The sequence below is a fragment of the Etheostoma cragini genome, chromosome 12 (genome assembly GCF_013103735.1).
Source record: "Etheostoma cragini isolate CJK2018 chromosome 12, CSU_Ecrag_1.0, whole genome shotgun sequence".
Taxonomy (NCBI): Eukaryota; Metazoa; Chordata; class Actinopteri; order Perciformes; family Percidae; genus Etheostoma; species Etheostoma cragini.
Window position 1 is genome coordinate 11,678,323 of NC_048418.1, and position 12,905 is coordinate 11,691,227.

At 41.3% G+C, this 12,905-nt stretch overlaps 2 protein-coding genes across 2 annotated transcripts in view; both read right to left on the reverse strand.

Moving 5' to 3' along the window:
- Positions 1 to 8,136, reverse strand: part of sec62 (SEC62 homolog, preprotein translocation factor) — an 11,514-nt gene extending 3,378 nt beyond the window's left edge. Inside the window, exons 1-6 of the mRNA XM_034886727.1 lie at positions 7,988 to 8,136; positions 3,229 to 3,337; positions 1,896 to 2,001; positions 1,458 to 1,653; positions 273 to 368; positions 103 to 163 (exon numbers count right to left, since the gene is read on the reverse strand). Coding sequence (XP_034742618.1) covers positions 103 to 163; positions 273 to 368; positions 1,458 to 1,653; positions 1,896 to 2,001; positions 3,229 to 3,337; positions 7,988 to 8,023 — 604 coding nt within the window. The 5' untranslated portion in view covers positions 8,024 to 8,136. The remainder of the gene's footprint in view (positions 1 to 102; positions 164 to 272; positions 369 to 1,457; positions 1,654 to 1,895; positions 2,002 to 3,228; positions 3,338 to 7,987) is intronic.
- Positions 8,137 to 9,427: 1,291 nt separating this feature from the next.
- samd7 (sterile alpha motif domain containing 7) overlaps positions 9,428 to 12,905 on the reverse strand; it is a 7,324-nt gene continuing 3,846 nt past the window's right edge. Inside the window, exons 2-9 of the mRNA XM_034886716.1 lie at positions 12,745 to 12,876; positions 12,252 to 12,375; positions 11,884 to 12,008; positions 11,720 to 11,801; positions 10,860 to 11,533; positions 10,656 to 10,771; positions 10,457 to 10,567; positions 9,428 to 9,809 (exon numbers count right to left, since the gene is read on the reverse strand). Of these exons, the coding sequence (XP_034742607.1) occupies positions 9,573 to 9,809; positions 10,457 to 10,567; positions 10,656 to 10,771; positions 10,860 to 11,533; positions 11,720 to 11,801; positions 11,884 to 12,008; positions 12,252 to 12,375; positions 12,745 to 12,847 (1,572 nt within the window). The 5' untranslated portion in view covers positions 12,848 to 12,876 and the 3' untranslated portion in view covers positions 9,428 to 9,572. The remainder of the gene's footprint in view (positions 9,810 to 10,456; positions 10,568 to 10,655; positions 10,772 to 10,859; positions 11,534 to 11,719; positions 11,802 to 11,883; positions 12,009 to 12,251; positions 12,376 to 12,744; positions 12,877 to 12,905) is intronic.

A 12,905-nucleotide genomic window follows, 5' to 3' on the forward strand; every position in this document is an offset into this window, starting at 1 on the left:
GAGAGAGAGAATGAGTAAATTAGCTGCCATCAGCAAAAGATCATGCTAAATTCAGTTTGTTTTCAAAGGAACTCCATTTATGATTTTCAACCTCTGACTCACCAAGGATCAGTCCCATGGCAAATGTCTTAAAATGAACAGGATCGTAAATCCACACATACACCTAGAAAAAGAAAGAAAAGAGACACGTGTTGGGTTTTGAAGTCTTTCAGGATCACAAATACTTCCCCCACATTCAGTATATACATGTTTAATGCTCTAAGCACACTCACCTCATTTCCATCTAGAAACAGCTGATCCTCATGAGGCTCCAGTTTAAACTTTTTCTTCACTTCTTTCTTCTTCTTGGGGGTTCCAGGACTGTCATCCTATGAGAATGTATAATAACAAAATAAAAAATGTATTAAATATCAAATCTGTATTTTTACTTAGAAATCACAAATACTGCAGTCACAGTGGGGCCTACATGTTGGTTACACCAATGACCAGGGTCGTTCTTTTGTCAATTCAAACCAAGCCAGTCATCACGGGTTGATTCCTGGTCATGGAAGGTTTATTCAAAAACCTTTTTTTGGGACAAGGGGAGAACATTTGCCTTTGTTTAGTCAATATCCACCACCTGCCATTTCCTGGATTGCTCTTGTTCTGCTGAAAATTCTTTTTTGGCCAGAAATCTGTTACCTTTTGCTTTCTTTGTGTTGTAATTTTAAACTCCAGTCAATTTATGACTACTATTGTTAACTGCTGCTCAGATCGCTGCAGGGTAAATCCAGACATCCAGCTAGACTAGCTGTCCAATCTGAGTTTTCGACGAGACAAGGCTTTGCTTTCCTTTTCCAACCAATGACATAATTTGTCCTGCCCCGGTTGTTGGCTAGCGTGGTCGAGTGCAATTGACGCTGTAATGGACCAGCCTTCGAACTGCATTCAATCCACATATCAACCTGGGTCGCGAAGTCAAGTCGATCAATGCTGGTTAACCCTTTCAAACACAATATCAACCCTGATTGAGCCCTTGGTGTGAAGGGGGAATTAGAGACAGGTCGTAGACTGGAACTTAACCGTATGCTAACTGTTGGTTTTATGTAAAAAAAACAACATTCCTAATTACATTCCGGCGAATTTATCTTAGCGTCAAACAGCTAGCTGAATATGCCAGAAAGCTATCAGCATGAATGTCAAGTCTTGCTTCAGATGGATCCCTCAGTCATAGCAGTGACAATATACTGATGTTTGACAGTAAAGCACAAGCATTTTCATCCACTAAATTTGGACACTATTCATAGCATTTCGCATTTTACCAAATACCAAATTTGTAATGGGAGATGCTCTATCGTTAACATGTATATAGAGAGGCCAAACATAAAAGCCGCAACAGTGACAACACTATCTTGTGAAGACAGATATAATCTGAGAGGTTTTGTCAACATAGAGTTCAACAGTGTTTGATCACGTACGTTCTTCTCTTTCTTGGTTTCAACAGCCTCAGACTCTTTCTTCTTCTCTTTCTCCTTCTTCCCTTTTCTCTCCTCTTCTTTGCTGCTGTCACCCTTGGTCTTCTCCTTCTCTTTCTCCTTCTCTTTCTTGGTGTCTTTCTCTGGCTTTTTCTTCATCACTTTGAGAGCCCGGTGGAAGAACTGCTTCTTTAAGAGTCTACAGAGGAGAGGAGAATGACTGGTTATAAAGGCTGTTTATTTACCACTGATTTGAAGGACGGTTTCCATTATATCCGTATATTAGATAGACCAACAATATCATCGACAAATCAAGAAAATAACAAGTGAATTAATTGACAGTTAAAATAATAGTAATAGTATAGTAATAATAGTTAATTGCAGCCTTATTTACCATATACATTGACCATATTAGGTAGCACGGTGTGTTAGAAAGCTTACCTGTTGCAGTAATCCAACACAGACTCCCTGGTGGTGAACACAGCCTCCTCTCCCTTCTTCGCCTTGGCCCACTTGGAGTCCATAAGACAGTCCACTGCCTTGGAGGCTAAGTATAGGGATACAAAGATATAAAAAAAACAACACAGTGGTACAAGGTCTGAAAATGCCATTCAGTCATTATTTCGGTAAACTGTGTTTTTATCAGCGGTGCAGAAGCTGAATAACTGCCAAACGTGCAAAAACATCACTACATTAATGCAAATGGAATATATTTTTTATTTCATTTATTTGAAAAATGAATACAAAGCAGAACATAGGGCAGTAGTTTAGATGGAGTAAAATCTCACACTGACGCTCTCATCACCTTATAAGTTGATACTGCTAGCTTGTAAGTGAAGAGTTGCGCATTTACACATCTAGTTGTTCCAGACCAACCTTATCATTCGTGTGGAGTCGTGTTTGGGTCCACCTGAGGAATGTAAGTCCAGTATTCAATCTCTTGTATCTCTGCTTTGGTCTGAACCAACTCCTGAGGAAAACATTTGGCTGTTTAGCTGCTAACGCCGCTAACTCTACTAACTGTGTCCGTCTGCGGTTTGGTGTAGAGCAAGAAGTAGTATACTGTGGGTTTTTGTCTCAGAAAATAGCTTCCTGTTGTGGCTGAAAACAATGCTATGAGAGCAGAGAGAGTGAACCAAAACAGTAAAGCTGCGTTTACATCAGCCTCTTGGGATGCGGCAATTTGCTGCAGGGTGGTGCGGCGGTGTGGGAGCGTCACTGAAAAGGCCCATTTGTGTGATGTTGTGTTTTCTTTAACCCCCCAATGTAGTAACTGTGAATATTTCACAGCTACTGTTTTCTGTAAGATTTTTTATATTCAATGTTTCCAACTGCACTTGAAAGCAGCTTCATTTCACAGAGAAAGAGATGCAGCGATGGTGCTTTGTTGTTTGAGGAAACATTCAACCGTCACAAAAACTCCTGGGAAGTGGAGTGCTTGTGTTAAACCAGCAGCGATAGAGGCAGTGATGTATCCTGTGTACTGTATGGGCACATGCTCAAAACCGGTTGAATCGTCTCATTTGTTTCTGCGTCTGTGGGACTGCAGCTGACTCATTTGTTTAAGAATTTGACAACTCTTCGAAAATGTTACACAGTTTGCCCTGAAAACACACCACGTTTTAACTCACTGTGACAAAATCAAATGCAACTGAATCTCTGCTTTGAAAAAATAAATAAAAGGCAGCGTTTTATGTCAGGATTCCCACTCCACCCAGTTATGTGTAGCTGGGTGCTGTGCCTGTTGCTTCACATTCCACAGCTGAGCACTAACCAATAAAATAGTCGACTCTGTGGCCCATCATGTTGGTGGACTTGGTAGGGCAGTTGAATCGGAGGTACTTGGCCACCGCCTTCTCCTCCTTGGTGGGCTCACTCACCTCCTGCAGGACCAGACAAACACACGCATATGAATATACAGGCATGAAAACAATATCACACTCAGTCAATGATACTTTACGATCTAACCCTGCTGTCAGGGTCCTCACCCAAATCAAGACGTTGCAGCACATCAACCCAACCCTCATTCACCTTTACTGGCTGGGATTAAGTCCCACATCAAATATAAAACCCTCCTTCTCAGATACACATCCTTTCGACCTCCTCTATCATACAGCCCACTCCGAAACCTACGGTCCTTAGCTGCTGGCCTGCTCTCCATTCCCAACAACAGACCCTACTTTTGGACCCCATCCCTCTGCAAGATGCAGATATTTGAAATGCTACATCCCTGGACATTTTTAAAACCTCCTGAAACACCACTTGTTCACCACAGCCTCCACCCTCCCTTAGTAATACCACTGCAATTCTGTAAAGTGTTTCATGAAAGGCACAATATAAATATTTACTAGTTTTATTAATATAATAATATCCTGGCACTGAACTACAGGCAGACAATCCACAGCAAATCTTAAAGATACATCCAGACACGATGTACGTTAGCCGGCATATGCCATGATCGTTTCATGTCTCTCATCTGCTTCGTGCATGTGTGGAGAGGCACAGGCACAGACAAATTATCAATTTTCTTGATTACTGTTTTTGTGATTGTTGGGCTAAAATCGTAATTACGATAAAAAGTTTGGTTAATTGCACAGCCCTCTGTTGTAGTGCACATGTGTTATGCTGTAAAGTATACCTAGATTAACAAAAATAGTAACTGCATCCGGGCTTCTGCACTGCATTGCACTAAAATGTGCTCAGCATTTTTTATGTCAAAACAGGTCGGATGAGTGACTTAAATTTATTACTTTTTTGTTATCTTGGACTTATTGTTTGGGAATCACAAATTAGAAAACAGACCTGATTTAGTTTATGTTTTGTCTAATCCAGTGAATTTAATATCTACTGGACCAAGTTCATACTACATTTAAAAGGGTCAACATTGAATATTTAACTGCCCTTCATCCCCAAATGAACATACTAGCTCTGCTGTATCTGCTGGGGTGCTTACATCTTTTACTGTGAGAATACTCTCTATTTTTCACAAACAACAATCTACTTTGAACAAAACTCCAAAGTTTTATTGGAGGTAGCCAAAATATGTTTAACTAATGTTGAAATCGGAGTGGTTGGGAAAAAAAGCATGCACAGTGTAGACAGTATCTAGCAAAAGTCATCCTCCCTTCTCCCAACATCTGCAGCACTGAACCACATGCCAACAAAGAGGGAATGAGAGCACTGGCACAATGAGAGTCAGTGCTGCTCTACCCAGTCCAGCTGCTTCCGGCCAGCAACATGAGGAAGACGAGGCTATCAAACCAGCCTTTGTTTAAAAAAGCAGGTATCAGTCACACAGCTCAGTTACATGAGACCTCCACACAGAAAGCCCCGTCACCATCTATAAGATCTACCTGGCTTGAACACATGAGGATTAGCAGCTCTGCTCTAACAGCCATTGTATGTGATTGCTATTGCTCCAAACCTGGACCAAAGCACTGGTCTTTAAAATGCATAGCCAAATAACAGTTTTCCTAGGTATGACAACTATCCCCCTTTTAAATACACTAAGACAGAAGGAAAAATAGGAGTTGAATAATAAAGAGGAATCACGCCAGAAAGGAGATAACTGTTGTGTAATGTAGCGTGGTGATCTTTGGAAGCCTCTTTAAAGACTTAAAGTTCATAACAGTATGAGTTGTTATGCAACTGAACTCGAACGTGCAGAGACTTACACTTAGTTGGGTGGTTTATTAGGAACACCCACCTCAAGCTAATGCAACAGCCTTGTAATAAATCCTTCCTGCAGTTTGCGGGGCTGTTGGAGGATATTAGGTACACCTTGCTAAAACTAGTGCAATCTAGAACAATCTGCAGTAAATCCTATGAAGGATGAAATGTTAATTTTGGAGGCTGTAGTTTGTCGTGCTATTTTGAATTGTTAAACTGCAAGGAGTAATCCATTAATATTTAGCCTATTTGATTTAACATATCTAAAACAAATTTAAGAAACAAAGTTCACAAGTAAGATTTATTGCATTTATTATTAGTTTCAGCTATATCTACTTGACAAATCGGCATATTAATATTTAATATCCAAGTAACATTCTTGGTTACACAGCAATTTTAGAATGGATTCCTACGATCAACTTTGCGTGATCGAGCGATATTCTAAATGAGTTATTCCGTTCAGAGAACACTCCGTACATCCCTGTCTGATCATGTGCCAGTCAGAGTTGTTCCCTGCACTGCGCAGTTGGTTTCTAGATGTAGACAGTCACGGAGGAGAGAGTAATGTGAGGAAAATTCCACAACAGATAGCGGTCGGGTATACGTCGGTAACAAGGTGTACCAGTTTACTATTAAACGCAACATTTTATCCCGTCTGCGTTATTCAGACAACAGCAGTGACCAGTGCTAGTTAGTATCTGGAAGCTAACAGGGCTCTAGAATGCAACCAAGATGTGTAAGTGTGCGACTAACACTAAATAAGGTTGTAGCAGTGCACCTAATGTCCTTGCATCAGCTGCCAGCCCTGCCCCCATTCACTCACACGGCTCACCAGCAACATGGAGAGACACAGCGGCGACAGCGACGGTCCACACTTCTGACATTTGTCCACAGTTGCAATTGTTATTAACACAGCTGTATATTGTTAAGCATGAGAGGCAAACCTGTATTTGTACCAGTGTTTCTGCTGGTAACTCTCTGCTATTGCGGCCGCCACGGTGAAAAACCCATTCTTAACGAGTCAGCCGTCAATCTGTGAGTAGCATACGCTTCAGTCCATTCCCCCTCTCCCTATCTCTTTTAATCAGTCTGTTATTGTTGGTTAAAACAAGTGAAGGAGCTTTCCCAGAGATGATTAAAAAAAATATATCCTAGGCAATTTCTTTCATATAATTTTCATTTACATGTATTGCAGCAGTATATTTTCAATGTGTGAAGATTGAGTTTGGAGGATTTGACGATAAGGAGTGTGGCAAACTGATTTAGCCAAGGCCAAAGGAAGAAGGCCAAATTACAGGTGTTGGCCATGTGAGGGCATGCGACAGCAAGGGGGGGGGGGGGGACCCGCTATACTTGAGCCATAAAATTTTATGTTTTAGTTCAGGGACGTATTAGCCTTGTTACTCCAGTTCCTACTGTAGCTAACGTTAACGTTACCTGCTGTGTAACATGTTATTAGTGTTTGCTAGAGTGACTTGCAGCAATGTTTCGGTGGCCTCTAACGTCAGTTTCGGAGCATAAGAGATCAGCGCAGACATTTAAGTGGCACTGTAATGAGGTACCAAATTCCCTGTTGATATTTTGTCTGGTAGATAACGGGCATACAACTTCAACAAAAGAATGTAGCACAATATGGATGCATTAGCTATAATGTTGCAAAATATGGATGTGAAAGCAGTTATAAATAGCCTATGTGACAATAAAATGTGTTTTGGTTAAAATCAACAAATAATCATAACTAATTTTGATCAAAATAATCGAGATTATCATATTGGCCATAATCGTGCAGCCCTAGGAAGTACAGTATGTTTTGAAACTAGTATGCAATCAACATACAAAGAATTATACAATATTTGCACCACTGGACACCAATCAAACTGCAACTTAAAATGGAACTGCCATTTACACATAAAAACAGTAAAATGTTTGAACACCTCTCTAAGTCAACATAGTGTATGCTTTATTTTGCTCCGTTTCCAGTTATGTCACACAACAAACTCAGACCAAATTGTTACAGTGTGACTCTTGGACACAGCTCATGTCTGTATGAACAGTAATACTTAATTAAAATGCGTATAAACAAAGTTTTACCAATCTGCTTTAAATGCAAATGTATCAAACATCTGAAAAGGGCCTGCTCATGTCTTCTTCATCTGTTCTTACCATGTGACAGGTGAAGTAATCAAATTATTGTCTCTGGTTTTGGTGGTACAAACAGATCAGTAATGGCATGCTTTTGGGGGGATCCTAAAATCAAACTACTAGCTACACGTGTTGTTTTGTTTTAAACATGCACTGGACTTATGTTTACGCTGACTGACCTGTAGCCACTCTATAGACTGTTTCTTATCAACTGAAATCAAGCGCTACTGGAGGAAAAGTAACGTTTTTAGTAACAACGCTGCTACATGCGCAGTAACATAGATTGTGAGGCACCGTGTTGACTCATTAATTAAAGTTCCCGCAGATTGCCGAACGTTATGTAAACACGTCTGGTTAGAGCTGACGCAGCTTAGCCCGAAAACGTTTTCAATCAGAAAAAAAGATGGTGGACCTTAGAGACAGCTAAGAAGAAACTATAACAACAACTTTCTTGTGTGAGTGGTAATGGCAATAAAGATAATACTGAGCTTGAAACCGTGTAATCAAAATACAAACCATAACATTTGTTTTTGCTAGCAAGCTAATGCTAGCTACCGTTAGCTATCATCTGGCTTCATCTGCCGCCGGTTACTGACTCCCCACGAGTATGTTTCCGTTAACAAACATCCCGCGATAGGTAGTAAACTAGCACATGGTTGTTTTTATATTTGTTGTCCTTCAACTTGCACGAGCAGCAATTTGATTGTATTAAGCGATGTTACCTGGATCCGCTTCTTGTGCCTCCTGCGCTCCGCCATGATCCCCCAACTCAGCTTCTCTGACGGGCGCGATGCCGCGCACGCGCACAGAGCGCGTAATATCCCGTTGTATCGCGAGATTAACCGAGCAGCGGCTCACAAACAAACTGATAATTTTATTTAGGTTAAAGTAAAACAATCACAACAATTATGCATATGAGTGTATTTCTGTTACTCTTGAATTGTATTCGCAATACATATCAATAATTTATTTACTAGCAGTGTTGGATAGTAACTAATAACATTAACCTAAGAAGACCTACTGAAATGCTACTAGCCTACTACTACTACTAGGCTACTAATACCAATACCAATACTACTGCTACTACTACTACTACTACTACTACTAATAATAATAATGAATCATGCACAAGTTGAACGGGCTGATGGGATTACATTTCCCCAGAATTGTACCGTGCACAATTTCATGTGACAATTTTTTTTTTTTGATTGATTGATTGATTAATTAATTAAGTACAACTTTCATGTAGCCTACATGTACTTTAAATTATCATTTCCCTTTTCTGCTAGGCCTACTTTATAGGCTAACTACAGGATAAAATACTTAAATTCTCCACTATTTATCTATAAAGTATACATTATCTGAGGGAAATTTTGTACTTTTAACTCCACTACATTTATTTGACTCCTTTAATTTCTTTGAACATCAAAATACGTGATTCTTGATATTCACTTGTAATTCCTTACCTTAACAGATAGACAGCACTGCCGGTCATTAGTAGGAAAACACTTTAATTGCAATCCGACCCACAAAAAAGTTATCAAACATCCAAACACCTTAGTTATATATTTCAATGTTCAATTATAAATTACTATAAAAAACTATTCCCTTATCATTTTTATAGTCCTCGTGACAGCCTACTGGAGAAATGACACTTAGCATGTTAAATAATAAGTACATTTAAAGCTACACTCAGACATGTAGATGTATGTAATTATGTAAAAAAGAGAAAAAAATATATTGGACCATCTTATGGTCTCATAACTCATCAGTGTCATTCTGATTAAAAATATTTACATATTATGTAAAATACAAATATTTAGGTGGCTTGGGCATCTGGTAAGGACACCACCTGGGCGCCTCCCTAGGGAGGTGTTCCTGGCACGTCCAGCTGAGAGGAGGCCTCGGGAAAGACCCAGGACTAGGTGGAGAGATTATGTCTCCAACCTGGCCTAGGAACACCTCGGGATCCCCCAGTCGGAGCTGGTTGATGTGGCCCGGGAAAGGGAAGTTTGGGGTCCCCTACTGGAGCTGCTTCCCCCGCGACCCGATACCGGAAAAGCGGATGAAGATGGATGGAAGCTGGATGGAAGCTGGATGGGACAAATATTTAGCAGACTCCTTGGCCTAGTGAAACTGTGCATTACATATGAACCCATAGAAAATGGTTTCAAAAAAGTCTCTTCAATCCAGTTAATCATGATGTAAACAAGTCCACCATTGTGGTGGTTCAGGTAAAGCGATGCTTTACTGTCAGTGTAGACTGGGCCTGGTAAGGTTTGCATCTTTCCACATTATCAGTTCTGATCAAGTTGTCTCACTGCTGGCAGATGGAGGGGAATTGTTCTCTGTCTCGTGCAGGTGCTCTGTAGGTTTGAGGACATCAGGGTCTCTTGGACTCGCCATCATCTCCTCACTGTTGCAGTTAACAGGGGAGCCAATCTCTGATGAGCGGTCGGCAGGCTTCTCTGGAGTGGCCTGCAGGGTGGAGGTGGAGAGCGGCAAATTCATCACGTACAACATGCTGCCCAGACGCCTGGACACCTGTGAAAAAAAGGAGAGTTGACACATTAGACATCTTAGTCATTGCAAATGCATCAGTCTTAAAGGAATTATGTACTTGTAGAGGACAGGACATGCTGCAGAGGGTGGTCACAGTTATCACACCTGTGCAACAATCCAATCAGTATTGAAGTTCTCTATAGGTTTTTTTTCTTTCACAGAAGACATTTTGAAATGTCACAAAAACTGACACTGTATACATGATATGATCATAAGTATCAGGTAATATAATTACCTAATTAAATAATAATCATTTTGTTGATATCATATATTTGTGCTTTATTTACCTAATATTCTCATTCTGATTCTCCATGTTGTACTTTGAATATTGCTGCGTCTGCTTACTTTGCATACCACATTTATTGCACGTTTTTTTTGTACAGTTTTTTCTGACCCAAATCGAATTGGGTCAGATGTTAGAGGATGTCATATGTTGTAGAGATTTTAAGACCCTCTGAGGCAAATTTATCCATTGACGAATTATTGTGCAGCGTTGCACAGGCATTGCTGAGATTTATATTAAAGTAGCACTTATCCCATCTCCATAGGGTTTAAGTCTTGATACAACTTTCTTTTTTTATGACATGTTTGTGAATGTTCAGGGCTAAGTCACAGTCTGTGTTTCCTACCTGTGAGCGGATCTTAAGAGCAGGTCCCAGTTTGAGCCCCAGTGTGTCCAGAAGATGCTCCTCTGACAGGAGGGGCAGCGACTCCCCGTCGATCATGTGATCCTTGAACGCCTGAAGAGTGAAATCACCCAACATTAGCACAACAAAGACCAAACAGAAAGAATTGAACTGAGAGTTATAGAAAACTGAAGAAACCAACCTGAGCATATTCTGAACATGTGGGTATACTGTTGATAAAGTTGTAGACATCATTCACTGTCCACTTCCTTATGTCTTCGGGCACTTCATCACCATTGAGAAAGAGATTGGGTGGACCTGGAAAAATACATGTCATCTTTGTTGGTTCTGTAAAAAAAATAACTTACTTAAAGAATATATATTGTCATCTACTTTGGAAACTCACCAGGTGGAAGGAAACCATTCCCTGGGACTGGGGACATGTAAGGCAGGCCTGTGAGCGCTCCACCACCGGATGGATACATGAATTTCTCCTGAAAAGCTGAACATTGACTGGACATGTCTTTATCACTTGCACCACTGTTGGCCACATCTGACCCATCTTGGCTGTTCACACAGGCTTTACGCAGGCCTATGTCCCCATCTTTGTAGTTCTTCCGGCTTCCTGTGGCAAGTTCAGAGTCTGTTTTTGCTTGATGGTGCGTCTTGCTAGTGGGACACTCCTCTCCCATGTCCCCCTTAGCCTCCACTTCTTTTTCTTCCCCTGATGTGGCTCCTGGGCTCTGCTCTACACTTTTATCTTCAGTATTGCCCTTCAGGTTGGACAAATGAATCTCTGAGCTCTTGTGAGCCGTTGGCCTCCTACCAGCCCTGCGTCCCCTCTCTCTGTGCAGTGTGCTGATTGGTGGGTAAGGGCTGGCTGACATGAGCATGTTGTTGGAGTGCAGCTCTTCCAAGGTGGGACGGTGGACAAAGACATCTTGGCCGTCTGGCATGCGCTGACGACCTCTAAATGCCATGGGGTTGGAAGGGTACGACATGTGATTATCGATTCCCATAAGTCCCTTCTGGTGGGCATTCTCCATCTCCTTCTGGTGCAGGATGGCATTCATTTCCATTCTGAACAGGAGCACACACAAATATTAGGCATTTGTGCAACAATGATAATGGAACCACATTATCACATTTTGTTATCAGATTAAACAATTCTTAAAATGTTTCAGTATTATTTGGCAAAATGTATTGTAGACCTAAGTGTAAGTGGAATAGTTCTCTGAGATGCTGATGATATTCTGGACGCACTACCTGGCTATATTTTGCTTGTGAATGAACTCCTGTCGCCGGGCAACTGTTTCCATGGGCTCCGAGGGCAAGAAGCCGTAGCCAGCTGATTAAGAGAAATACAGACTCACTGTTAACGCTCATATGAACAGGCCATTAGATATGAATGTGCATTGGGCCATGCTTACCTGCTCCAGGAAAAGCTCTCCCAGGCATAACATTGGCATGGGGAGGTAGAGGTGGACCCAGGTGAGGTCCCATATGCATCTGTCTGGCCTCTGAAGCTACCATCTCGGAGGGGGGAACCAGCTCTCTGATGAAAGACAAGCATTTAAAATCATTCATCTAGACATGATATCAACGGACAAATAATCAGCTGTAAGGACTGCTGTTTTGCCAGTGACTAAAGTATATTTTGGTCATTGTTCAGAAACATGCAACAGATATTTCTTTGCTATGTGTTTTTCGCTTATGCACCTGCAACTGACAATTTTTAAGAGGTGCCCTTCACCAGAGAGCTACTGTTTCAGTTTTAAGAGTGACTTCAGGTACAGACCTCTCCATGAAGCGAGGTTCGAACTGTGTTGAGACCCCCTGTAACCTCTGCTGCCCCTGGGTGAGGATCTGCGGAGCCATGGCCATCTGGTTCCTCATCATAATCTCTTGCCTCTGCCTCAGCTCTGCAAGAGTAGGAAAAACACCACAGGTCACCAGGAAGGCAGTTTAGCCTGAGATGTGCACCGACTGTGAAATCTGAAGACAGCGGGTACTACTGAACAGCTAACAATCCATTTAAATCAATACACGGCAGACAAGGTCACATAGTTGGTTTAACTAGTTTGGAGCTCCAGATTAAAATCGGACAAAATAGACAGTGTCAGGAAATCTGTGGCCTAAATTAAAAAAAAAAATTACACATTTATGCACACATTCTGGAGGCTATCTAAGTTCTGCACCTATTTTTAACTGTAATATTTAGAGTTTTTTGGACTCCTGCTATATTTTATGTTGTTGTGTTGCTTCATCCCCTCTGTGTTTTCATTTCTCACCTCCAGCTGAAATTCCATTAACCAGACGGTACCAGTGCTTCTCATCCATAGCCCCCTGCTCTCCCAGTGCTGTCATCTTCCTCAGCTGCTCCCGTGGGGTCATGACACACACGACCTTTGACCTTCTGAACGCTGTAGACGTTTTAAAAGAGGGTGGGACA